Source organism: Trypanosoma melophagium (assembly GCF_022059095.1).
Source record: "Trypanosoma melophagium isolate St. Kilda chromosome Unknown ctg51segment0, whole genome shotgun sequence".
In the NCBI taxonomy this organism is placed as follows: Eukaryota; Euglenozoa; class Kinetoplastea; order Trypanosomatida; family Trypanosomatidae; genus Trypanosoma; species Trypanosoma melophagium.
The window spans coordinates 1-24,902 of record NW_027125188.1 but is presented as its reverse complement, the minus strand read 5'-3'; the positions used below and the strand labels follow the sequence as shown (position 1 = coordinate 24,902).

The window sequence follows — 24,902 nt, the reverse complement described above, 5'->3', positions numbered from 1 at the left end:
GGATATTCCGGTTTGTGGCGCCAGTAAATTGAGGGCCCTGTGCTGCACTCTCTCGCTGTAACACTGTCCTCGCTACCCTGTAACTGTGAAAATAATTAACTTGTGTTTTGTAATTGAGAATATGATAGGAATGAAAGTATCGAGGAGACATCAGGTGTTTACAGCCTCCCTTTTTTTTCTGCATTGAGAGACATGAAGAAAAGACCGTTAATGAACGTTCTTGTGTAATAAATACTGGAACCCACTAAAATTTCTATAGAGGCTTTATCACGCTGCTATGCATTGCCGAGGACATTTTTGTAAAGCATAAAAACAAGAATACTCAATAAAGATTTGCTTTTGTGCTCTAAAGAATTTGTAGAGGTGACGCGAGGTTGCCGTGACTCGCACCGCATTGCGGATAGTAGGGATTCTGCACCTGCGCATTGTCTATCCTCTACATATAGTTAGGTGTGCTTTGCAAATCAAATCGCAAGGCAGCTGCAATTCCTCTCAACATATATATATATAAGTGGAATCTAGAGCCAATAACGTGAGTCCCTAAGTAATACAGCAAATCCTGCAAAAAGAGAAAGAAGACAATAAGAGCACATATCTAGTACACCCCAATAAGTTCAGGTATAGTGAAGAAATATATCATTTTTTTTTGTGTACGCTTCATTTCCTCCATAATGAGAGCGTATTGGAAAACAGAAGAAGAAATCAAACATCACCTACCCAGTGGTTTTCAGCGACGACTCCCTCGATTAATTTTGCTCTTTCTTCCTTTTCCTTTTTTTTCTTTATTTTTTCTTTTTTTTCTTTAATTTTTTGCTTTCGGAACATCAAATTGCACTGTTAGTTGCACGTTACTACGAAAAATAAACACACATACACACGCACATATACTCGCAAAAGCCTTGTGAAGAGCACATATCACTGCATATTGCGTTTCCTCAACAGAAAAGCCAGCGAACCTCTCAATGGTTAACCCGTACCTATGGATTACCGTGGTTGGCGGTATTCTTGCCTTCCTCACGGGATGCGGTGTTGGAATGAATGATCTTGCCAATGCCTTTGGCACCACATACGGGTCCCGCATCTTGACACTGCCTCAGATTGTCGTCCTTGCCGCTGTCTGTGAGTTTGCTGGAGCCGTTTCTCTTGGCGCCGCGGTGACCTCGACGATCTCCGAAGGCATTGCAGATGCGTCAACGTTCTCCAGTGAGCCGTATATTCTGATGTACGGCATGTTGTGTGCGCTTGGCGCTGCGTTTGCATGGCTTGTACTGGCGACTATGCTGAGTCTTCCTGTGTCATCGACGCACAGCATTGCAGGCGGGATTATGGGGTTTGCGCTTGTGTACGGTGGCGGTGGCGGCGTGTCATGGGCGAAAAAGAAGGACGACTTTCCTTTCGTGAACGGCTTTGTTCCTATTGTGGTGTCGTGGTTCATCTCGCCCCTGTTCACTGGAATTGCCGCCGCAACTATATACGGGCTGATCCGCTTTCTGGTGATGCGTCCTGCGAACTCCGTGAAACGGGCGATGTACGCCATCCCGATCATTGTTGCCGTGACGTTCTTCCTGGAATCTTTCTTTGTGCTGTTCAAGGGAGCTGAGGCGCGCCTCCACTGGGATGTGAATAAAGCCGCCTGGGTGGCTGCTATCATTGGTGCCGGCACCGGCGTTCTCTCCATTGCGTTTATTCCGTTGCTGCGGCGACGCGTGAGAATAATGACGGAGAAGGCTGCACGGCGGGCGGAGGAGCAGGGGGTGTCGGCAGAGGAGGTGGAGCGGGAGCTCGTTGACGGTAAGGAAGACAGCCCTGCAAGTGGCGCTGCAGACGCAGCTGCTGGAGAGTGTCATGCGGGCACCCGCCACACTGACGGAACGGACAACGTGGCCACTGCAAATCCGGGAGTCTCTGATGATGCGTCCGGCAAGAAATCGAACGGGCCGCTCACTGCCGCGGTTGTGGGTGATACTGACAGCAGCGGGGACGAGAGCCGCCGGGATACGGAGGACCTGCCCACGTTCGAGGTGCAACTCTACGACAACCGTGCGGAGCTTGTGTTCCGGTACCTGCAGGTGTTCACGGCGATCTGCGCCTCGTTCGCGCACGGTGCAAGTGATGTGAGTAAGGCTATTGGACCATTCGCCGCCATATACTCAGTGTATCTGCACCAACGTGTGGTATCGAAGGTTGACATTCCCATATGGATTCTGTGCCTTGGTGGTGCCGGTCTGGTGGTTGGTCTTGCCACGTTTGGTCTGAAGATCATGAGGCTGCTTGGCGATCGTGTGACGAAGATCACTCCGAGCCGCGGCTTTTGTGCAGAACTCTCCACAGCACTCGTTGTCTCGTTTGCCTCTGGCTACGGTGTGCCAATTTCTTCTACTCACTGCATCACCGGCGCTGTGGTTGGGATTAGTATGATGGACGTTGGTTTCTGGAAGGTACGCTGGATGATTGTGGCCAAGCTTTACGCCGGCTGGATTATGACTGTTGCCATTACCGGTTCACTCTCTGCACTGTTCTTCGCACAGGGCATCTATGCACCGAGCCTTTCAGCGTAGTTTTGTTCGTTGTTCCGATGGTATGTTATATAAATTTGTATTTTCTTTGAAAAATTTAGTAGAATGACCCTAAATCGGTTACTGAAAATAAAACCAGCAGTCAAGGGATAGGCAAAAATGTAATGGAGTTGCGCCCCCTATAGTGTGAGTGTTCCGGGAATGGGTTGCATCGGTTCCTGTTTTTTTTTCTTGGATAATTTTTTTTCTTTAACTTGTTGAATTTTATTTTTCACCCTTCTTGGCAATTTTTAGTTGCACTCGGTTCTGAAACTGGAAAAAGAAGAAGGAATTTGTCGATGGCGCCCTGGTGTTGCGTGTCGGGATATTCCGGTTTGTGGCGCCAGTAAATTGAGGGCCCTGTGCTGCACTCTCTCGCTGTAACACTGTCCTCGCTACCCTGTAACTGTGAAAATAATTAACTTGTGTTTTGTAATTGAGAATATGATAGGAATGAAAGTATCGAGGAGACATCAGGTGTTTACAGCCTCCCTTTTTTTTCTGCATTGAGAGACATGAAGAAAAGACCGTTAATGAACGTTCTTGTGTAATAAATACTGGAACCCACTAAAATTTCTATAGAGGCTTTATCACGCTGCTATGCATTGCCGAGGACATTTTTGTAAAGCATAAAAACAAGAATACTCAATAAAGATTTGCTTTTGTGCTCTAAAGAATTTGTAGAGGTGACGCGAGGTTGCCGTGACTCGCACCGCATTGCGGATAGTAGGGATTCTGCACCTGCGCATTGTCTATCCTCTACATATAGTTAGGTGTGCTTTGCAAATCAAATCGCAAGGCAGCTGCAATTCCTCTCAACATATATATATAAGTGGAATCTAGAGCCAATAACGTGAGTCCCTAAGTAATACAGCAAATCCTGCAAAAAGAGAAAGAAGACAATAAGAGCACATATCTAGTACACCCCAATAAGTTCAGGTATAGTGAAGAAATATATCATTTTTTTTTGTGTACGCTTCATTTCCTCCATAATGAGAGCGTATTGGAAAACAGAAGAAGAAATCAAACATCACCTACCCAGTGGTTTTCAGCGACGACTCCCTCGATTAATTTTGCTCTTTCTTCCTTTTCCTTTTTTTTCTTTATTTTTCTTTTTTCTTTAATTTTTTGCTTTCGGAACATCAAATTGCACTGTTAGTTGCACGTTACTACGAAAAATAAACACACATACACACGCACATATACTCGCAAAAGCCTTGTGAAGAGCACATATCACTGCATATTGCGTTTCCTCAACAGAAAAGCCAGCGAACCTCTCAATGGTTAACCCGTACCTATGGATTACCGTGGTTGGCGGTATTCTTGCCTTCCTCACGGGATGCGGTGTTGGAATGAATGATCTTGCCAATGCCTTTGGCACCACATACGGGTCCCGCATCTTGACACTGCCTCAGATTGTCGTCCTTGCCGCTGTCTGTGAGTTTGCTGGAGCCGTTTCTCTTGGCGCCGCGGTGACCTCGACGATCTCCGAAGGCATTGCAGATGCGTCAACGTTCTCCAGTGAGCCGTATATTCTGATGTACGGCATGTTGTGTGCGCTTGGCGCTGCGTTTGCATGGCTTGTACTGGCGACTATGCTGAGTCTTCCTGTGTCATCGACGCACAGCATTGCAGGCGGGATTATGGGGTTTGCGCTTGTGTACGGTGGCGGTGGCGGCGTGTCATGGGCGAAAAAGAAGGACGACTTTCCTTTCGTGAACGGCTTTGTTCCTATTGTGGTGTCGTGGTTCATCTCGCCCCTGTTCACTGGAATTGCCGCCGCAACTATATACGGGCTGATCCGCTTTCTGGTGATGCGTCCTGCGAACTCCGTGAAACGGGCGATGTACGCCATCCCGATCATTGTTGCCGTGACGTTCTTCCTGGAATCTTTCTTTGTGCTGTTCAAGGGAGCTGAGGCGCGCCTCCACTGGGATGTGAATAAAGCCGCCTGGGTGGCTGCTATCATTGGTGCCGGCACCGGCGTTCTCTCCATTGCGTTTATTCCGTTGCTGCGGCGACGCGTGAGAATAATGACGGAGAAGGCTGCACGGCGGGCGGAGGAGCAGGGGGTGTCGGCAGAGGAGGTGGAGCGGGAGCTCGTTGACGGTAAGGAAGACAGCCCTGCAAGTGGCGCTGCAGACGCAGCTGCTGGAGAGTGTCATGCGGGCACCCGCCACACTGACGGAACGGACAACGTGGCCACTGCAAATCCGGGAGTCTCTGATGATGCGTCCGGCAAGAAATCGAACGGGCCGCTCACTGCCGCGGTTGTGGGTGATACTGACAGCAGCGGGGACGAGAGCCGCCGGGATACGGAGGACCTGCCCACGTTCGAGGTGCAACTCTACGACAACCGTGCGGAGCTTGTGTTCCGGTACCTGCAGGTGTTCACGGCGATCTGCGCCTCGTTCGCGCACGGTGCAAGTGATGTGAGTAAGGCTATTGGACCATTCGCCGCCATATACTCAGTGTATCTGCACCAACGTGTGGTATCGAAGGTTGACATTCCCATATGGATTCTGTGCCTTGGTGGTGCCGGTCTGGTGGTTGGTCTTGCCACGTTTGGTCTGAAGATCATGAGGCTGCTTGGCGATCGTGTGACGAAGATCACTCCGAGCCGCGGCTTTTGTGCAGAACTCTCCACAGCACTCGTTGTCTCGTTTGCCTCTGGCTACGGTGTGCCAATTTCTTCTACTCACTGCATCACCGGCGCTGTGGTTGGGATTAGTATGATGGACGTTGGTTTCTGGAAGGTACGCTGGATGATTGTGGCCAAGCTTTACGCCGGCTGGATTATGACTGTTGCCATTACCGGTTCACTCTCTGCACTGTTCTTCGCACAGGGCATCTATGCACCGAGCCTTTCAGCGTAGTTTTGTTCGTTGTTCCGATGGTATGTTATATAAATTTGTATTTTCTTTGAAAAATTTAGTAGAATGACCCTAAATCGGTTACTGAAAATAAAACCAGCAGTCAAGGGATAGGCAAAAATGTAATGGAGTTGCGCCCCCTATAGTGTGAGTGTTCCGGGAATGGGTTGCATCGGTTCCTGTTTTTTTTTCTTGGATAATTTTTTTTCTTTAACTTGTTGAATTTTATTTTTCACCCTTCTTGGCAATTTTTAGTTGCACTCGGTTCTGAAACTGGAAAAAAGAAGAAGGAATTTGTCGATGGCGCCCTGGTGTTGCGTGTCGGGATATTCCGGTTTGTGGCGCCAGTAAATTGAGGGCCCTGTGCTGCACTCTCTCGCTGTAACACTGTCCTCGCTACCCTGTAACTGTGAAAATAATTAACTTGTGTTTTGTAATTGAGAATATGATAGGAATGAAAGTATCGAGGAGACATCAGGTGTTTACAGCCTCCCTTTTTTTTCTGCATTGAGAGACATGAAGAAAAGACCGTTAATGAACGTTCTTGTGTAATAAATACTGGAACCCACTAAAATTTCTATAGAGGCTTTATCACGCTGCTATGCATTGCCGAGGACATTTTTGTAAAGCATAAAAACAAGAATACTCAATAAAGATTTGCTTTTGTGCTCTAAAGAATTTGTAGAGGTGACGCGAGGTTGCCGTGACTCGCACCGCATTGCGGATAGTAGGGATTCTGCACCTGCGCATTGTCTATCCTCTACATATAGTTAGGTGTGCTTTGCAAATCAAATCGCAAGGCAGCTGCAATTCCTCTCAACATATATATATATATATAAGTGGAATCTAGAGCCAATAACGTGAGTCCCTAAGTAATACAGCAAATCCTGCAAAAAGAGAAAGAAGACAATAAGAGCACATATCTAGTACACCCCAATAAGTTCAGGTATAGTGAAGAAATATATCATTTTTTTTTGTGTACGCTTCATTTCCTCCATAATGAGAGCGTATTGGAAAACAGAAGAAGAAATCAAACATCACCTACCCAGTGGTTTTCAGCGACGACTCCCTCGATTAATTTTGCTCTTTCTTCCTTTTCCTTTTTTTTCTTTATTTTTCCTTTTTTTCTTTAATTTTTGCTTTCGGAACATCAAATTGCACTGTTAGTTGCACGTTACTACGAAAAATAAACACACATACACACGCACATATACTCGCAAAAGCCTTGTGAAGAGCACATATCACTGCATATTGCGTTTCCTCAACAGAAAAGCCAGCGAACCTCTCAATGGTTAACCCGTACCTATGGATTACCGTGGTTGGCGGTATTCTTGCCTTCCTCACGGGATGCGGTGTTGGAATGAATGATCTTGCCAATGCCTTTGGCACCACATACGGGTCCCGCATCTTGACACTGCCTCAGATTGTCGTCCTTGCCGCTGTCTGTGAGTTTGCTGGAGCCGTTTCTCTTGGCGCCGCGGTGACCTCGACGATCTCCGAAGGCATTGCAGATGCGTCAACGTTCTCCAGTGAGCCGTATATTCTGATGTACGGCATGTTGTGTGCGCTTGGCGCTGCGTTTGCATGGCTTGTACTGGCGACTATGCTGAGTCTTCCTGTGTCATCGACGCACAGCATTGCAGGCGGGATTATGGGGTTTGCGCTTGTGTACGGTGGCGGTGGCGGCGTGTCATGGGCGAAAAAGAAGGACGACTTTCCTTTCGTGAACGGCTTTGTTCCTATTGTGGTGTCGTGGTTCATCTCGCCCCTGTTCACTGGAATTGCCGCCGCAACTATATACGGGCTGATCCGCTTTCTGGTGATGCGTCCTGCGAACTCCGTGAAACGGGCGATGTACGCCATCCCGATCATTGTTGCCGTGACGTTCTTCCTGGAATCTTTCTTTGTGCTGTTCAAGGGAGCTGAGGCGCGCCTCCACTGGGATGTGAATAAAGCCGCCTGGGTGGCTGCTATCATTGGTGCCGGCACCGGCGTTCTCTCCATTGCGTTTATTCCGTTGCTGCGGCGACGCGTGAGAATAATGACGGAGAAGGCTGCACGGCGGGCGGAGGAGCAGGGGGTGTCGGCAGAGGAGGTGGAGCGGGAGCTCGTTGACGGTAAGGAAGACAGCCCTGCAAGTGGCGCTGCAGACGCAGCTGCTGGAGAGTGTCATGCGGGCACCCGCCACACTGACGGAACGGACAACGTGGCCACTGCAAATCCGGGAGTCTCTGATGATGCGTCCGGCAAGAAATCGAACGGGCCGCTCACTGCCGCGGTTGTGGGTGATACTGACAGCAGCGGGGACGAGAGCCGCCGGGATACGGAGGACCTGCCCACGTTCGAGGTGCAACTCTACGACAACCGTGCGGAGCTTGTGTTCCGGTACCTGCAGGTGTTCACGGCGATCTGCGCCTCGTTCGCGCACGGTGCAAGTGATGTGAGTAAGGCTATTGGACCATTCGCCGCCATATACTCAGTGTATCTGCACCAACGTGTGGTATCGAAGGTTGACATTCCCATATGGATTCTGTGCCTTGGTGGTGCCGGTCTGGTGGTTGGTCTTGCCACGTTTGGTCTGAAGATCATGAGGCTGCTTGGCGATCGTGTGACGAAGATCACTCCGAGCCGCGGCTTTTGTGCAGAACTCTCCACAGCACTCGTTGTCTCGTTTGCCTCTGGCTACGGTGTGCCAATTTCTTCTACTCACTGCATCACCGGCGCTGTGGTTGGGATTAGTATGATGGACGTTGGTTTCTGGAAGGTACGCTGGATGATTGTGGCCAAGCTTTACGCCGGCTGGATTATGACTGTTGCCATTACCGGTTCACTCTCTGCACTGTTCTTCGCACAGGGCATCTATGCACCGAGCCTTTCAGCGTAGTTTTGTTCGTTGTTCCGATGGTATGTTATATAAATTTGTATTTTCTTTGAAAAATTTAGTAGAATGACCCTAAATCGGTTACTGAAAATAAAACCAGCAGTCAAGGGATAGGCAAAAATGTAATGGAGTTGCGCCCCCTATAGTGTGAGTGTTCCGGGAATGGGTTGCATCGGTTCCTGTTTTTTTTTCTTGGATAATTTTTTTTCTTTAACTTGTTGAATTTTATTTTTCACCCTTCTTGGCAATTTTTAGTTGCACTCGGTTCTGAAACTGGAAAAAAGAAGAAGGAATTTGTCGATGGCGCCCTGGTGTTGCGTGTCGGGATATTCCGGTTTGTGGCGCCAGTAAATTGAGGGCCCTGTGCTGCACTCTCTCGCTGTAACACTGTCCTCGCTACCCTGTAACTGTGAAAATAATTAACTTGTGTTTTGTAATTGAGAATATGATAGGAATGAAAGTATCGAGGAGACATCAGGTGTTTACAGCCTCCCTTTTTTTTCTGCATTGAGAGACATGAAGAAAAGACCGTTAATGAACGTTCTTGTGTAATAAATACTGGAACCCACTAAAATTTCTATAGAGGCTTTATCACGCTGCTATGCATTGCCGAGGACATTTTTGTAAAGCATAAAAACAAGAATACTCAATAAAGATTTGCTTTTGTGCTCTAAAGAATTTGTAGAGGTGACGCGAGGTTGCCGTGACTCGCACCGCATTGCGGATAGTAGGGATTCTGCACCTGCGCATTGTCTATCCTCTACATATAGTTAGGTGTGCTTTGCAAATCAAATCGCAAGGCAGCTGCAATTCCTCTCAACATATATATATATATATAAGTGAAATCTAGAGCCAATAACGTGAGTCCCTAAGTAATACAGCAAATCCTGCAAAAAGAGAAAGAAGACAATAAGAGCACATATCTAGTACACCCCAATAAGTTCAGGTATAGTGAAGAAATATATCATTTTTTTTTTGTGTACGCTTCATTTCCTCCATAATGAGAGCGTATTGGAAAACAGAAGAAGAAATCAAACATCACCTACCCAGTGGTTTTCAGCGACGACTCCCTCGATTAATTTTGCTCTTTCTTCCTTTTCCTTTTTTTTCTTTATTTTTTCTTTTTTTTCTTTAATTTTTTGCTTTCGGAACATCAAATTGCACTGTTAGTTGCACGTTACTACGAAAAATAAACACACATACACACGCACATATACTCGCAAAAGCCTTGTGAAGAGCACATATCACTGCATATTGCGTTTCCTCAACAGAAAAGCCAGCGAACCTCTCAATGGTTAACCCGTACCTATGGATTACCGTGGTTGGCGGTATTCTTGCCTTCCTCACGGGATGCGGTGTTGGAATGAATGATCTTGCCAATGCCTTTGGCACCACATACGGGTCCCGCATCTTGACACTGCCTCAGATTGTCGTCCTTGCCGCTGTCTGTGAGTTTGCTGGAGCCGTTTCTCTTGGCGCCGCGGTGACCTCGACGATCTCCGAAGGCATTGCAGATGCGTCAACGTTCTCCAGTGAGCCGTATATTCTGATGTACGGCATGTTGTGTGCGCTTGGCGCTGCGTTTGCATGGCTTGTACTGGCGACTATGCTGAGTCTTCCTGTGTCATCGACGCACAGCATTGCAGGCGGGATTATGGGGTTTGCGCTTGTGTACGGTGGCGGTGGCGGCGTGTCATGGGCGAAAAAGAAGGACGACTTTCCTTTCGTGAACGGCTTTGTTCCTATTGTGGTGTCGTGGTTCATCTCGCCCCTGTTCACTGGAATTGCCGCCGCAACTATATACGGGCTGATCCGCTTTCTGGTGATGCGTCCTGCGAACTCCGTGAAACGGGCGATGTACGCCATCCCGATCATTGTTGCCGTGACGTTCTTCCTGGAATCTTTCTTTGTGCTGTTCAAGGGAGCTGAGGCGCGCCTCCACTGGGATGTGAATAAAGCCGCCTGGGTGGCTGCTATCATTGGTGCCGGCACCGGCGTTCTCTCCATTGCGTTTATTCCGTTGCTGCGGCGACGCGTGAGAATAATGACGGAGAAGGCTGCACGGCGGGCGGAGGAGCAGGGGGTGTCGGCAGAGGAGGTGGAGCGGGAGCTCGTTGACGGTAAGGAAGACAGCCCTGCAAGTGGCGCTGCAGACGCAGCTGCTGGAGAGTGTCATGCGGGCACCCGCCACACTGACGGAACGGACAACGTGGCCACTGCAAATCCGGGAGTCTCTGATGATGCGTCCGGCAAGAAATCGAACGAGCCGCTCACTGCCGCGGTTGTGGGTGATACTGACAGCAGCGGGGACGAGAGCCGCCGGGATACGGAGGACCTGCCCACGTTCGAGGTGCAACTCTACGACAACCGTGCGGAGCTTGTGTTCCGGTACCTGCAGGTGTTCACGGCGATCTGCGCCTCGTTCGCGCACGGTGCAAGTGATGTGAGTAAGGCTATTGGACCATTCGCCGCCATATACTCAGTGTATCTGCACCAACGTGTGGTATCGAAGGTTGACATTCCCATATGGATTCTGTGCCTTGGTGGTGCCGGTCTGGTGGTTGGTCTTGCCACGTTTGGTCTGAAGATCATGAGGCTGCTTGGCGATCGTGTGACGAAGATCACCCGAGCCGCGGCTTTTGTGCAGAACTCTCCACAGCACTCGTTGTCTCGTTTGCCTCTGGCTACGGTGTGCCAATTTCTTCTACTCACTGCATCACCGGCGCTGTGGTTGGGATTAGTATGATGGACGTTGGTTTCTGGAAGGTACGCTGGATGATTGTGGCCAAGCTTTACGCCGGCTGGATTATGACTGTTGCCATTACCGGTTCACTCTCTGCACTGTTCTTCGCACAGGGCATCTATGCACCGAGCCTTTCAGCGTAGTTTTGTTCGTTGTTCCGATGGTATGTTATATAAATTTGTATTTTCTTTGAAAAATTTAGTAGAATGACCCTAAATCGGTTACTGAAAATAAAACCAGCAGTCAAGGGATAGGCAAAAATGTAATGGAGTTGCGCCCCCTATAGTGTGAGTGTTCCGGGAATGGGTTGCATCGGTTCCTGTTTTTTTTTCTTGGATAATTTTTTTTCTTTAACTTGTTGAATTTTATTTTTCACCCTTCTTGGCAATTTTTAGTTGCACTCGGTTCTGAAACTGGAAAAAGAAGAAGGAATTTGTCGATGGCGCCCTGGTGTTGCGTGTCGGGATATTCCGGTTTGTGGCGCCAGTAAATTGAGGGCCCTGTGCTGCACTCTCTCGCTGTAACACTGTCCTCGCTACCCTGTAACTGTGAAAATAATTAACTTGTGTTTTGTAATTGAGAATATGATAGGAATGAAAGTATCGAGGAGACATCAGGTGTTTACAGCCTCCCTTTTTTTTCTGCATTGAGAGACATGAAGAAAAGACCGTTAATGAACGTTCTTGTGTAATAAATACTGGAACCCACTAAAATTTCTATAGAGGCTTTATCACGCTGCTATGCATTGCCGAGGACATTTTTGTAAAGCATAAAAACAAGAATACTCAATAAAGATTTGCTTTTGTGCTCTAAAGAATTTGTAGAGGTGACGCGAGGTTGCCGTGACTCGCACCGCATTGCGGATAGTAGGGATTCTGCACCTGCGCATTGTCTATCCTCTACATATAGTTAGGTGTGCTTTGCAAATCAAATCGCAAGGCAGCTGCAATTCCTCTCAACATATATATATAAGTGGAATCTAGAGCCAATAACGTGAGTCCCTAAGTAATACAGCAAATCCTGCAAAAAGAGAAAGAAGACAATAAGAGCACATATCTAGTACACCCCAATAAGTTCAGGTATAGTGAAGAAATATATCATTTTTTTTTGTGTACGCTTCATTTCCTCCATAATGAGAGCGTATTGGAAAACAGAAGAAGAAATCAAACATCACCTACCCAGTGGTTTTCAGCGACGACTCCCTCGATTAATTTTGCTCTTTCTTCCTTTTCCTTTTTTTTCTTTATTTTTTCTTTTTTTTCTTTAATTTTTTGCTTTCGGAACATCAAATTGCACTGTTAGTTGCACGTTACTACGAAAAATAAACACACATACACACGCACATATACTCGCAAAAGCCTTGTGAAGAGCACATATCACTGCATATTGCGTTTCCTCAACAGAAAAGCCAGCGAACCTCTCAATGGTTAACCCGTACCTATGGATTACCGTGGTTGGCGGTATTCTTGCCTTCCTCACGGGATGCGGTGTTGGAATGAATGATCTTGCCAATGCCTTTGGCACCACATACGGGTCCCGCATCTTGACACTGCCTCAGATTGTCGTCCTTGCCGCTGTCTGTGAGTTTGCTGGAGCCGTTTCTCTTGGCGCCGCGGTGACCTCGACGATCTCCGAAGGCATTGCAGATGCGTCAACGTTCTCCAGTGAGCCGTATATTCTGATGTACGGCATGTTGTGTGCGCTTGGCGCTGCGTTTGCATGGCTTGTACTGGCGACTATGCTGAGTCTTCCTGTGTCATCGACGCACAGCATTGCAGGCGGGATTATGGGGTTTGCGCTTGTGTACGGTGGCGGTGGCGGCGTGTCATGGGCGAAAAAGAAGGACGACTTTCCTTTCGTGAACGGCTTTGTTCCTATTGTGGTGTCGTGGTTCATCTCGCCCCTGTTCACTGGAATTGCCGCCGCAACTATATACGGGCTGATCCGCTTTCTGGTGATGCGTCCTGCGAACTCCGTGAAACGGGCGATGTACGCCATCCCGATCATTGTTGCCGTGACGTTCTTCCTGGAATCTTTCTTTGTGCTGTTCAAGGGAGCTGAGGCGCGCCTCCACTGGGATGTGAATAAAGCCGCCTGGGTGGCTGCTATCATTGGTGCCGGCACCGGCGTTCTCTCCATTGCGTTTATTCCGTTGCTGCGGCGACGCGTGAGAATAATGACGGAGAAGGCTGCACGGCGGGCGGAGGAGCAGGGGGTGTCGGCAGAGGAGGTGGAGCGGGAGCTCGTTGACGGTAAGGAAGACAGCCCTGCAAGTGGCGCTGCAGACGCAGCTGCTGGAGAGTGTCATGCGGGCACCCGCCACACTGACGGAACGGACAACGTGGCCACTGCAAATCCGGGAGTCTCTGATGATGCGTCCGGCAAGAAATCGAACGGGCCGCTCACTGCCGCGGTTGTGGGTGATACTGACAGCAGCGGGGACGAGAGCCGCCGGGATACGGAGGACCTGCCCACGTTCGAGGTGCAACTCTACGACAACCGTGCGGAGCTTGTGTTCCGGTACCTGCAGGTGTTCACGGCGATCTGCGCCTCGTTCGCGCACGGTGCAAGTGATGTGAGTAAGGCTATTGGACCATTCGCCGCCATATACTCAGTGTATCTGCACCAACGTGTGGTATCGAAGGTTGACATTCCCATATGGATTCTGTGCCTTGGTGGTGCCGGTCTGGTGGTTGGTCTTGCCACGTTTGGTCTGAAGATCATGAGGCTGCTTGGCGATCGTGTGACGAAGATCACCCGAGCCGCGGCTTTTGTGCAGAACTCTCCACAGCACTCGTTGTCTCGTTTGCCTCTGGCTACGGTGTGCCAATTTCTTCTACTCACTGCATCACCGGCGCTGTGGTTGGGATTAGTATGATGGACGTTGGTTTCTGGAAGGTACGCTGGATGATTGTGGCCAAGCTTTACGCCGGCTGGATTATGACTGTTGCCATTACCGGTTCACTCTCTGCACTGTTCTTCGCACAGGGCATCTATGCACCGAGCCTTTCAGCGTAGTTTTGTTCGTTGTTCCGATGGTATGTTATATAAATTTGTATTTTCTTTGAAAAATTTAGTAGAATGACCCTAAATCGGTTACTGAAAATAAAACCAGCAGTCAAGGGATAGGCAAAAATGTAATGGAGTTGCGCCCCCTATAGTGTGAGTGTTCCGGGAATGGGTTGCATCGGTTCCTGTTTTTTTTTCTTGGATAATTTTTTTCTTTAACTTGTTGAATTTTATTTTTCACCCTTCTTGGCAATTTTTAGTTGCACTCGGTTCTGAAACTGGAAAAAGAAGAAGGAATTTGTCGATGGCGCCCTGGTGTTGCGTGTCGGGATATTCCGGTTTGTGGCGCCAGTAAATTGAGGGCCCTGTGCTGCACTCTCTCGCTGTAACACTGTCCTCGCTACCCTGTAACTGTGAAAATAATTAACTTGTGTTTTGTAATTGAGAATATGATAGGAATGAAAGTATCGAGGAGACATCAGGTGTTTACAGCCTCCCTTTTTTTTCTGCATTGAGAGACATGAAGAAAAGACCGTTAATGAACGTTCTTGTGTAATAAATACTGGAACCCACTAAAATTTCTATAGAGGCTTTATCACGCTGCTATGCATTGCCGAGGACATTTTTGTAAAGCATAAAAACAAGAATACTCAATAAAGATTTGCTTTTGTGCTCTAAAGAATTTGTAGAGGTGACGCGAGGTTGCCGTGACTCGCACCGCATTGCGGATAGTAGGGATTCTGCACCTGCGCATTGTCTATCCTCTACATATAGTTAGGTGTGCTTTGCAAATCAAATCGCAAGGCAGCTGCAATTCCTCTCAACATATATATATAAGTGGAATCTAGAGCCAATAACGTGAGTCCCTAAGTAATACAGCAAATCCTGCAAAAAGAGAAAGAAGACAATAAGAGCACATATCTAGTACACCCCAATAAGTTCAGGTATAGTGAAGAAATATATCATTTTTTTTTGTGTACGCTTCATTTCCTCCATAATGAGAGCGTATTGGAAAACAGAAGAAGAAATCAAACATCACCTACCCAGTGGTTTTCAGCGACGACTCCCTCGATTAATTTTGCTCTTTCTTCCTTTTCCTTTTTTTTCTTTATTTTTTCTTTTTTTTCTTTAATTTTTTGCTTTCGGAACATCAAATTGCACTGTTAGTTGCACGTTACTACGAAAAATAAACACACATACACACGCACATATACTCGCAAAAGCCTTGTGAAGAGCACATATCACTGCATATTGCGTTTCCTCAACAGAAAAGCCAGCGAACCTCTCAATGGTTAACCCGTACCTATGGATTACCGTGGTTGGCGGTATTCTTGCCTTCCTCACGGGATGCGGTGTTGGAATGAATGATCTTGCCAATGCCTTTGGCACCACATACGGGTCCCGCATCTTGACACTGCCTCAGATTGTCGTCCTTGCCGCTGTCTGTGAGTTTGCTGGAGCCGTTTCTCTTGGCGCCGCGGTGACCTCGACGATCTCCGAAGGCATTGCAGATGCGTCAACGTTCTCCAGTGAGCCGTATATTCTGATGTACGGCATGTTGTGTGCGCTTGGCGCTGCGTTTGCATGGCTTGTACTGGCGACTATGCTGAGTCTTCCTGTGTCATCGACGCACAGCATTGCAGGCGGGATTATGGGGTTTGCGCTTGTGTACGGTGGCGGTGGCGGCGTGTCATGGGCGAAAAAGAAGGACGACTTTCCTTTCGTGAACGGCTTTGTTCCTATTGTGGTGTCGTGGTTCATCTCGCCCCTGTTCACTGGAATTGCCGCCGCAACTATATACGGGCTGATCCGCTTTCTGGTGATGCGTCCTGCGAACTCCGTGAAACGGGCGATGTACGCCATCCCGATCATTGTTGCCGTGACGTTCTTCCTGGAATCTTTCTTTGTGCTGTTCAAGGGAGCTGAGGCGCGCCTCCACTGGGATGTGAATAAAGCCGCCTGGGTGGCTGCTATCATTGGTGCCGGCACCGGCGTTCTCTCCATTGCGTTTATTCCGTTGCTGCGGCGACGCGTGAGAATAATGACGGAGAAGGCTGCACGGCGGGCGGAGGAGCAGGGGGTGTCGGCAGAGGAGGTGGAGCGGGAGCTCGTTGACGGTAAGGAAGACAGCCCTGCAAGTGGCGCTGCAGACGCAGCTGCTGGAGAGTGTCATGCGGGCACCCGCCACACTGACGGAACGGACAACGTGGCCACTGCAAATCCGGGAGTCTCTGATGATGCGTCCGGCAAGAAATCGAACGGGCCGCTCACTGCCGCGGTTGTGGGTGATACTGACAGCAGCGGGGACGAGAGCCGCCGGGATACGGAGGACCTGCCCACGTTCGAGGTGCAACTCTACGACAACCGTGCGGAGCTTGTGTTCCGGTACCTGCAGGTGTTCACGGCGATCTGCGCCTCGTTCGCGCACGGTGCAAGTGATGTGAGTAAGGCTATTGGACCATTCGCCGCCATATACTCAGTGTATCTGCACCAACGTGTGGTATCGAAGGTTGACATTCCCATATGGATTCTGTGCCTTGGTGGTGCCGGTCTGGTGGTTGGTCTTGCCACGTTTGGTCTGAAGATCATGAGGCTGCTTGGCGATCGTGTGACGAAGATCACTCCGAGCCGCGGCTTTTGTGCAGAACTCTCCACAGCACTCGTTGTCTCGTTTGCCTCTGGCTACGGTGTGCCAATTTCTTCTACTCACTGCATCACCGGCGCTGTGGTTGGGATTAGTATGATGGACGTTGGTTTCTGGAAGGTACGCTGGATGATTGTGGCCAAGCTTTACGCCGGCTGGATTATGACTGTTGCCATTACCGGTTCACTCTCTGCACTGTTCTTCGCACAGGGCATCTATGCACCGAGCCTTTCAGCGTAGTTTTGTTCGTTGTTCCGATGGTATGTTATATAAATTTGTATTTTCTTTGAAAAATTTAGTAGAATGACCCTAAATCGGTTACTGAAAATAAAACCAGCAGTCAAGGGATAGGCAAAAATGTAATGGAGTTGCGCCCCCTATAGTGTGAGTGTTCCGGGAATGGGTTGCATCGGTTCCTGTTTTTTTTTCTTGGATAATTTTTTTTCTTTAACTTGTTGAATTTTATTTTTCACCCTTCTTGGCAATTTTTAGTTGCACTCGGTTCTGAAACTGGAAAAAAGAAGAAGGAATTTGTCGATGGCGCCCTGGTGTTGCGTGTCGGGATATTCCGGTTTGTGGCGCCAGTAAATTGAGGGCCCTGTGCTGCACTCTCTCGCTGTAACACTGTCCTCGCTACCCTGTAACTGTGAAAATAATTAACTTGTGTTTTGTAATTGAGAATATGATAGGAATGAAAGTATCGAGGAGACATCAGGTGTTTACAGCCTCCCTTTTTTTTCTGCATTGAGAGACATGAAGAAAAGACCGTTAATGAACGTTCTTGTGTAATAAATACTGGAACCCACTAAAATTTCTATAGAGGCTTTATCACGCTGCTATGCATTGCCGAGGACATTTTTGTAAAGCATAAAAACAAGAATACTCAATAAAGATTTGCTTTTGTGCTCTAAAGAATTTGTAGAGGTGACGCGAGGTTGCCGTGACTCGCACCGCATTGCGGATAGTAGGGATTCTGCACCTGCGCATTGTCTATCCTCTACATATAGTTAGGTGTGCTTTGCAAATCAAATCGCAAGGCAGCTGCAATTCCTCTCAACATATATATATAAGTGGAATCTAGAGCCAATAACGTGAGTCCCTAAGTAATACAGCAAATCCTGCAAAAAGAGAAAGAAGACAATAAGAGCACATATCTAGTACACCCCAATAAGTTCAGGTATAGTGAAGAAATATATCATTTTTTTTTGTGTACGCTTCATTTCCTCCATAATGAGAGCGTATTGGAAAACAGAAGAAGAAATCAAACATCACCTACCCAGTGGTTTTCAGCGACGACTCCCTCGATTAATTTTGCTCTTTCTTCCTTTTCCTTTTTTTTCTTTATTTTTTCTTTTTTTTCTTTAATTTTTTGCTTTCGGAACATCAAATTGCACTGTTAGTTGCACGTTACTACGAAAAATAAACACACATACACACGCACATATACTCGCAAAAGCCTTGTGAAGAGCACATATCACTGCATATTGCGTTTCCTCAACAGAAAAGCCAGCGAACCTCTCAATGGTTAACCCGTACCTATGGATTACCGTGGTTGGCGGTATTCTTGCCTTCCTCACGGGATGCGGTGTTGGAATGAATGATCTTGCCAATGCCTTTGGCACCACATACGGGTCCCGCATCTTGACACTGCCTCAGATTGTCGTCCTTGCCGCTGTCTGTGAGTTTGCTGGAGCCGTTTCTCTTGGCGCCGCGGTGACCTCGACGATCTCCGAAGGCATTGCAGATGCGTCAACGTTCTCCAGTGAGCCGTATATTCTGATGTACGGCATGTTGTGTGCGCTTGGCGCTGCGTTTGCATGGCTTGTACTGGCGACTATGCTGAGTCTTCCTGTGTCATCGACGCACAGCATTGCAGGCGGGATTATGGGGTTTGCGCTTGTGTACGGTGGCGGTGGCGGCGTGTCATGGGCGAAAAAGAAGGACGACTTTCCTTTCGTGAACGGCTTTGTTCCTATTGTGGTGTCGTGGTTCATCTCGCCCCTGTTCACTGGAATTGCCGCCGCAACTATATACGGGCTGATCCGCTTTCTGGTGATGCGTCCTGCGAACTCCGTGAAACGGGCGATGTACGCCATCCCGATCATTGTTGCCGTGACGTTCTTCCTGGAATCTTTCTTTGTGCTGTTCAAGGGAGCTGAGGCGCGCCTCCACTGGGATGTGAATAAAGCCGCCTGGGTGGCTGCTATCATTGGTGCCGGCACCGGCGTTCTCTCCATTGCGTTTATTCCGTTGCTGCGGCGACGCGTGAGAATAATGACGGAGAAGGCTGCACGGCGGGCGGAGGAGCAGGGGGTGTCGGCAGAGGAGGTGGAGCGGGAGCTCGTTGACGGTAAGGAAGACAGCCCTGCAAGTGGCGCTGCAGACGCAGCTGCTGGAGAGTGTCATGCGGGCACCCGCCACACTGACGGAACGGACAACGTGGCCACTGCAAATCCGGGAGTCTCTGATGATGCGTCCGGCAAGAAATCGAACGAGCCGCTCACTGCCGCGGTTGTGGGTGATACTGACAGCAGCGGGGACGAGAGCCGCCGGGATACGGAGGACCTGCCCACGTTCGAGGTGCAACTCTACGACAACCGTGCGGAGCTTGTGTTCCGGTACCTGCAGGTGTTCACGGCGATCTGCGCCTCGTTCGCGCACGGTGCAAGTGATGTGAGTAAGGCTATTGGACCATTCGCCGCCATATACTCAGTGTATCTGCACCAACGTGTGGTATCGAAGGTTGACATTCCCATATGGATTCTGTGCCTTGGTGGTGCCGGTCTGGTGGTTGGTCTTGCCACGTTTGGTCTGAAGATCATGAGGCTGCTTGGCGATCGTGTGACGAAGATCACCCGAGCCGCGGCTTTTGTGCAGAACTCTCCACAGCACTCGTTGTCTCGTTTGCCTCTGGCTACGGTGTGCCAATTTCTTCTACTCACTGCATCACCGGCGCTGTGGTTGGGATTAGTATGATGGACGTTGGTTTCTGGAAGGTACGCTGGATGATTGTGGCCAAGCTTTACGCCGGCTGGATTATGACTGTTGCCATTACCGGTTCACTCTCTGCACTGTTCTTCGCACAGGGCATCTATGCACCGAGCCTTTCAGCGTAGTTTTGTTCGTTGTTCCGATGGTATGTTATATAAATTTGTATTTTCTTTGAAAAATTTAGTAGAATGACCCTAAATCGGTTACTGAAAATAAAACCAGCAGTCAAGGGATAGGCAAAAATGTAATGGAGTTGCGCCCCCTATAGTGTGAGTGTTCCGGGAATGGGTTGCATCGGTTCCTGTTTTTTTTCTTGGATAATTTTTTTTCTTTAACTTGTTGAATTTTATTTTTCACCCTTCTTGGCAATTTTTAGTTGCACTCGGTTCTGAAACTGGAAAAAAGAAGAAGGAATTTGTCGATGGCGCCCTGGTGTTGCGTGTCGGGATATTCCGGTTTGTGGCGCCAGTAAATTGAGGGCCCTGTGCTGCACTCTCTCGCTGTAACACTGTCCTCGCTACCCTGTAACTGTGAAAATAATTAACTTGTGTTTTGTAATTGAGAATATGATAGGAATGAAAGTATCGAGGAGACATCAGGTGTTTACAGCCTCCCTTTTTTTTCTGCATTGAGAGACATGAAGAAAAGACCGTTAATGAACGTTCTTGTGTAATAAATACTGGAACCCACTAAAATTTCTATAGAGGCTTTATCACGCTGCTATGCATTGCCGAGGACATTTTTGTAAAGCATAAAAACAAGAATACTCAATAAAGATTTGCTTTTGTGCTCTAAAGAATTTGTAGAGGTGACGCGAGGTTGCCGTGACTCGCACCGCATTGCGGATAGTAGGGATTCTGCACCTGCGCATTGTCTATCCTCTACATATAGTTAGGTGTGCTTTGCAAATCAAATCGCAAGGCAGCTGCAATTCCTCTCAACATATATATATAAGTGAAATCTAGAGCCAATAACGTGAGTCCCTAAGTAATACAGCAAATCCTGCAAAAAGAGAAAGAAGACAATAAGAGCACATATCTAGTACACCCCAATAAGTTCAGGTATAGTGAAGAAATATATCATTTTTTTGTGTACGCTTCATTTCCTCCATAATGAGAGCGTATTGGAAAACAGAAGAAGAAATCAAACATCACCTACCCAGTGGTTTTCAGCGACGACTCCCTCGATTAATTTTGCTCTTTCTTCCTTTTCCTTTTTTTTCTTTATTTTTTCTTTTTTTTCTTTAATTTTTTGCTTTCGGAACATCAAATTGCACTGTTAGTTGCACGTTACTACGAAAAATAAACACACATACACACGCACATATACTCGCAAAAGCCTTGTGAAGAGCACATATCACTGCATATTGCGTTTCCTCAACAGAAAAGCCAGCGAACCTCTCAATGGTTAACCCGTACCTATGGATTACCGTGGTTGGCGGTATTCTTGCCTTCCTCACGGGATGCGGTGTTGGAATGAATGATCTTGCCAATGCCTTTGGCACCACATACGGGTCCCGCATCTTGACACTGCCTCAGATTGTCGTCCTTGCCGCTGTCTGTGAGTTTGCTGGAGCCGTTTCTCTTGGCGCCGCGGTGACCTCGACGATCTCCGAAGGCATTGCAGATGCGTCAACGTTCTCCAGTGAGCCGTATATTCTGATGTACGGCATGTTGTGTGCGCTTGGCGCTGCGTTTGCATGGCTTGTACTGGCGACTATGCTGAGTCTTCCTGTGTCATCGACGCACAGCATTGCAGGCGGGATTATGGGGTTTGCGCTTGTGTACGGTGGCGGTGGCGGCGTGTCATGGGCGAAAAAGAAGGACGACTTTCCTTTCGTGAACGGCTTTGTTCCTATTGTGGTGTCGTGGTTCATCTCGCCCCTGTTCACTGGAATTGCCGCCGCAACTATATACGGGCTGATCCGCTTTCTGGTGATGCGTCCTGCGAACTCCGTGAAACGGGCGATGTACGCCATCCCGATCATTGTTGCCGTGACGTTCTTCCTGGAATCTTTCTTTGTGCTGTTCAAGGGAGCTGAGGCGCGCCTCCACTGGGATGTGAATAAAGCCGCCTGGGTGGCTGCTATCATTGGTGCCGGCACCGGCGTTCTCTCCATTGCGTTTATTCCGTTGCTGCGGCGACGCGTGAGAATAATGACGGAGAAGGCTGCACGGCGGGCGGAGGAGCAGGGGGTGTCGGCAGAGGAGGTGGAGCGGGAGCTCGTTGACGGTAAGGAAGACAGCCCTGCAAGTGGCGCTGCAGACGCAGCTGCTGGAGAGTGTCATGCGGGCACCCGCCACACTGACGGAACGGACAACGTGGCCACTGCAAATCCGGGAGTCTCTGATGATGCGTCCGGCAAGAAATCGAACGGGCCGCTCACTGCCGCGGTTGTGGGTGATACTGACAGCAGCGGGGACGAGAGCCGCCGGGATACGGAGGACCTGCCCACGTTCGAGGTGCAACTCTACGACAACCGTGCGGAGCTTGTGTTCCGGTACCTGCAGGTGTTCACGGCGATCTGCGCCTCGTTCGCGCACGGTGCAAGTGATGTGAGTAAGGCTATTGGACCATTCGCCGCCATATACTCAGTGTATCTGCACCAACGTGTGGTATCGAAGGTTGACATTCCCATATGGATTCTGTGCCTTGGTGGTGCCGGTCTGGTGGTTGGTCTTGCCACGTTTGGTCTGAAGATCATGAGGCTGCTTGGCGATCGTGTGACGAAGATCACCCGAGCCGCGGCTTTTGTGCAGAACTCTCCACAGCACTCGTTGTCTCGTTTGCCTCTGGCTACGGTGTGCCAATTTCTTCTACTCACTGCATCACCGGCGCTGTGGTTGGGATTAGTATGATGGACGTTGGTTTCTGGAAGGTACGCTGGATGATTGTGGCCAAGCTTTACGCCGGCTGGATTATGACTGTTGCCATTACCGGTTCACTCTCTGCACTGTTCTTCGCACAGGGCATCTATGCACCGAGCCTTTCAGCGTAGTTTTGTTCGTTGTTCCGATGGTATGTTATATAAATTTGTATTTTCTTTGAAAAATTTAGTAGAATGACCCTAAATCGGTTACTGAAAATAAAACCAGCAGTCAAGGGATAGGCAAAAATGTAATGGAGTTGCGCCCCCTATAGTGTGAGTGTTCCGGGAATGGGTTGCATCGGTTCCTGTTTTTTTTTTCTTGGATAATTTTTTTCTTTAACTTGTTGAATTTTATTTTTCACCCTTCTTGGCAATTTTTAGTTGCACTCGGTTCTGAAACTGGAAAAAGAAGAAGGAATTTGTCGATGGCGCCCTGGTGTTGCGTGTCGGGATATTCCGGTTTGTGGCGCCAGTAAATTGAGGGCCCTGTGCTGCACTCTCTCGCTGTAACACTGTCCTCGCTACCCTGTAACTGTGAAAATAATTAACTTGTGTTTTGTAATTGAGAATATGATAGGAATGAAAGTATCGAGGAGACATCAGGTGTTTACAGCCTCCCTTTTTTTTCTGCATTGAGAGACATGAAGAAAAGACCGTTAATGAACGTTCTTGTGTAATAAATACTGGAACCCACTAAAATTTCTATAGAGGCTTTATCACGCTGCTATGCATTGCCGAGGACATTTTTGTAAAGCATAAAAACAAGAATACTCAATAAAGATTTGCTTTTGTGCTCTAAAGAATTTGTAGAGGTGACGCGAGGTTGCCGTGACTCGCACCGCATTGCGGATAGTAGGGATTCTGCACCTGCGCATTGTCTATCCTCTACATATAGTTAGGTGTGCTTTGCAAATCAAATCGCAAGGCAGCTGCAATTCCTCTCAACATATATATATAAGTGAAATCTAGAGCCAATAACGTGAGTCCCTAAGTAATACAGCAAATCCTGCAAAAAGAGAAAGAAGACAATAAGAGCACATATCTAGTACACCCCAATAAGTTCAGGTATAGTGAAGAAATATATCATTTTTTTTTGTGTACGCTTCATTTCCTCCATAATGAGAGCGTATTGGAAAACAGAAGAAGAAATCAAACATCACCTACCCAGTGGTTTTCAGCGACGACTCCCTCGATTAATTTTGCTCTTTCTTCCTTTTCCTTTTTTTTCTTTAATTTTTTGCTTTCGGAACATCAAATTGCACTGTTAGTTGCACGTTACTACGAAAAATAAACACACATACACACGCACATATACTCGCAAAAGCCTTGTGAAGAGCACATATCACTGCATATTGCGTTTCCTCAACAGAAAAGCCAGCGAACCTCTCAATGGTTAACCCGTACCTATGGATTACCGTGGTTGGCGGTATTCTTGCCTTCCTCACGGGATGCGGTGTTGGAATGAATGATCTTGCCAATGCCTTTGGCACCACATACGGGTCCCGCATCTTGACACTGCCTCAGATTGTCGTCCTTGCCGCTGTCTGTGAGTTTGCTGGAGCCGTTTCTCTTGGCGCCGCGGTGACCTCGACGATCTCCGAAGGCATTGCAGATGCGTCAACGTTCTCCAGTGAGCCGTATATTCTGATGTACGGCATGTTGTGTGCGCTTGGCGCTGCGTTTGCATGGCTTGTACTGGCGACTATGCTGAGTCTTCCTGTGTCATCGACGCACAGCATTGCAGGCGGGATTATGGGGTTTGCGCTTGTGTACGGTGGCGGTGGCGGCGTGTCATGGGCGAAAAAGAAGGACGACTTTCCTTTCGTGAACGGCTTTGTTCCTATTGTGGTGTCGTGGTTCATCTCGCCCCTGTTCACTGGAATTGCCGCCGCAACTATATACGGGCTGATCCGCTTTCTGGTGATGCGTCCTGCGAACTCCGTGAAACGGGCGATGTACGCCATCCCGATCATTGTTGCCGTGACGTTCTTCCTGGAATCTTTCTTTGTGCTGTTCAAGGGAGCTGAGGCGCGCCTCCACTGGGATGTGAATAAAGCCGCCTGGGTGGCTGCTATCATTGGTGCCGGCACCGGCGTTCTCTCCATTGCGTTTATTCCGTTGCTGCGGCGACGCGTGAGAATAATGACGGAGAAGGCTGCACGGCGGGCGGAGGAGCAGGGGGTGTCGGCAGAGGAGGTGGAGCGGGAGCTCGTTGACGGTAAGGAAGACAGCCCTGCAAGTGGCGCTGCAGACGCAGCTGCTGGAGAGTGTCATGCGGGCACCCGCCACACTGACGGAACGGACAACGTGGCCACTGCAAATCCGGGAGTCTCTGAT

The 24,902-nt window shown here is 48.5% G+C and overlaps 9 protein-coding genes across 9 annotated transcripts; all 9 read left to right on the top strand.

The window, feature by feature from the left end:
• Positions 1 to 962: 962 nt before the first annotated feature.
• Positions 963 to 2,558, top strand: LSM04_007984 (Phosphate transporter; the record flags this gene model as incomplete). Its single annotated transcript, XM_067333592.1, has 1 exon — positions 963 to 2,558. The coding sequence occupies one exon, from the start codon at positions 963 to 965 to the stop codon at positions 2,556 to 2,558; it is 1,596 nt and encodes a 531-aa protein (XP_067187138.1).
• Positions 2,559 to 3,835: 1,277 nt separating this feature from the next.
• Positions 3,836 to 5,431, top strand: LSM04_001739 (Phosphate transporter; the record flags this gene model as incomplete). The annotated part of the gene is made up of 1 exon (XM_067333591.1): positions 3,836 to 5,431. The coding sequence occupies one exon, from the start codon at positions 3,836 to 3,838 to the stop codon at positions 5,429 to 5,431; it is 1,596 nt and encodes a 531-aa protein (XP_067187127.1).
• A 1,285-nt stretch (positions 5,432 to 6,716) lies between these two features.
• LSM04_009605 (Phosphate transporter) lies at positions 6,717 to 8,312 on the top strand (the record flags this gene model as incomplete). Its single annotated transcript, XM_067333590.1, has 1 exon — positions 6,717 to 8,312. The coding sequence occupies one exon, from the start codon at positions 6,717 to 6,719 to the stop codon at positions 8,310 to 8,312; it is 1,596 nt and encodes a 531-aa protein (XP_067187139.1).
• Positions 8,313 to 9,600: 1,288 nt separating this feature from the next.
• On the top strand, positions 9,601 to 11,195 carry LSM04_002449 (Phosphate transporter; the record flags this gene model as incomplete). The annotated part of the gene is made up of 2 exons (XM_067333589.1): positions 9,601 to 10,888; positions 10,930 to 11,195. 2 exons carry the CDS (start codon positions 9,601 to 9,603, stop codon positions 11,193 to 11,195), a joined length of 1,554 nt encoding a protein of 517 aa, XP_067187131.1.
• Positions 11,196 to 12,475: 1,280 nt separating this feature from the next.
• On the top strand, positions 12,476 to 14,070 carry LSM04_002257 (Phosphate transporter; the record flags this gene model as incomplete). The annotated part of the gene is made up of 2 exons (XM_067333588.1): positions 12,476 to 13,763; positions 13,805 to 14,070. The coding sequence occupies 2 exons, from the start codon at positions 12,476 to 12,478 to the stop codon at positions 14,068 to 14,070; spliced, it is 1,554 nt and encodes a 517-aa protein (XP_067187128.1).
• Positions 14,071 to 15,349: 1,279 nt separating this feature from the next.
• LSM04_003019 (Phosphate transporter) lies at positions 15,350 to 16,945 on the top strand (the record flags this gene model as incomplete). The annotated part of the gene is made up of 1 exon (XM_067333587.1): positions 15,350 to 16,945. The coding sequence occupies one exon, from the start codon at positions 15,350 to 15,352 to the stop codon at positions 16,943 to 16,945; it is 1,596 nt and encodes a 531-aa protein (XP_067187134.1).
• Positions 16,946 to 18,226: 1,281 nt separating this feature from the next.
• LSM04_006457 (Phosphate transporter) lies at positions 18,227 to 19,821 on the top strand (the record flags this gene model as incomplete). The annotated part of the gene is made up of 2 exons (XM_067333586.1): positions 18,227 to 19,514; positions 19,556 to 19,821. 2 exons carry the CDS (start codon positions 18,227 to 18,229, stop codon positions 19,819 to 19,821), a joined length of 1,554 nt encoding a protein of 517 aa, XP_067187137.1.
• A 1,278-nt stretch (positions 19,822 to 21,099) lies between these two features.
• LSM04_002313 (Phosphate transporter) lies at positions 21,100 to 22,694 on the top strand (the record flags this gene model as incomplete). Its single annotated transcript, XM_067333585.1, has 2 exons — positions 21,100 to 22,387; positions 22,429 to 22,694. 2 exons carry the CDS (start codon positions 21,100 to 21,102, stop codon positions 22,692 to 22,694), a joined length of 1,554 nt encoding a protein of 517 aa, XP_067187130.1.
• Positions 22,695 to 23,954: 1,260 nt separating this feature from the next.
• On the top strand, positions 23,955 to 24,893 carry LSM04_002271 (Phosphate transporter; the record flags this gene model as incomplete). The annotated part of the gene is made up of 1 exon (XM_067333584.1): positions 23,955 to 24,893. A coding segment is annotated over one exon (939 nt), but the record flags the coding sequence as incomplete, so codon positions are not given.
• Positions 24,894 to 24,902: the final 9 nt, after the last annotated feature.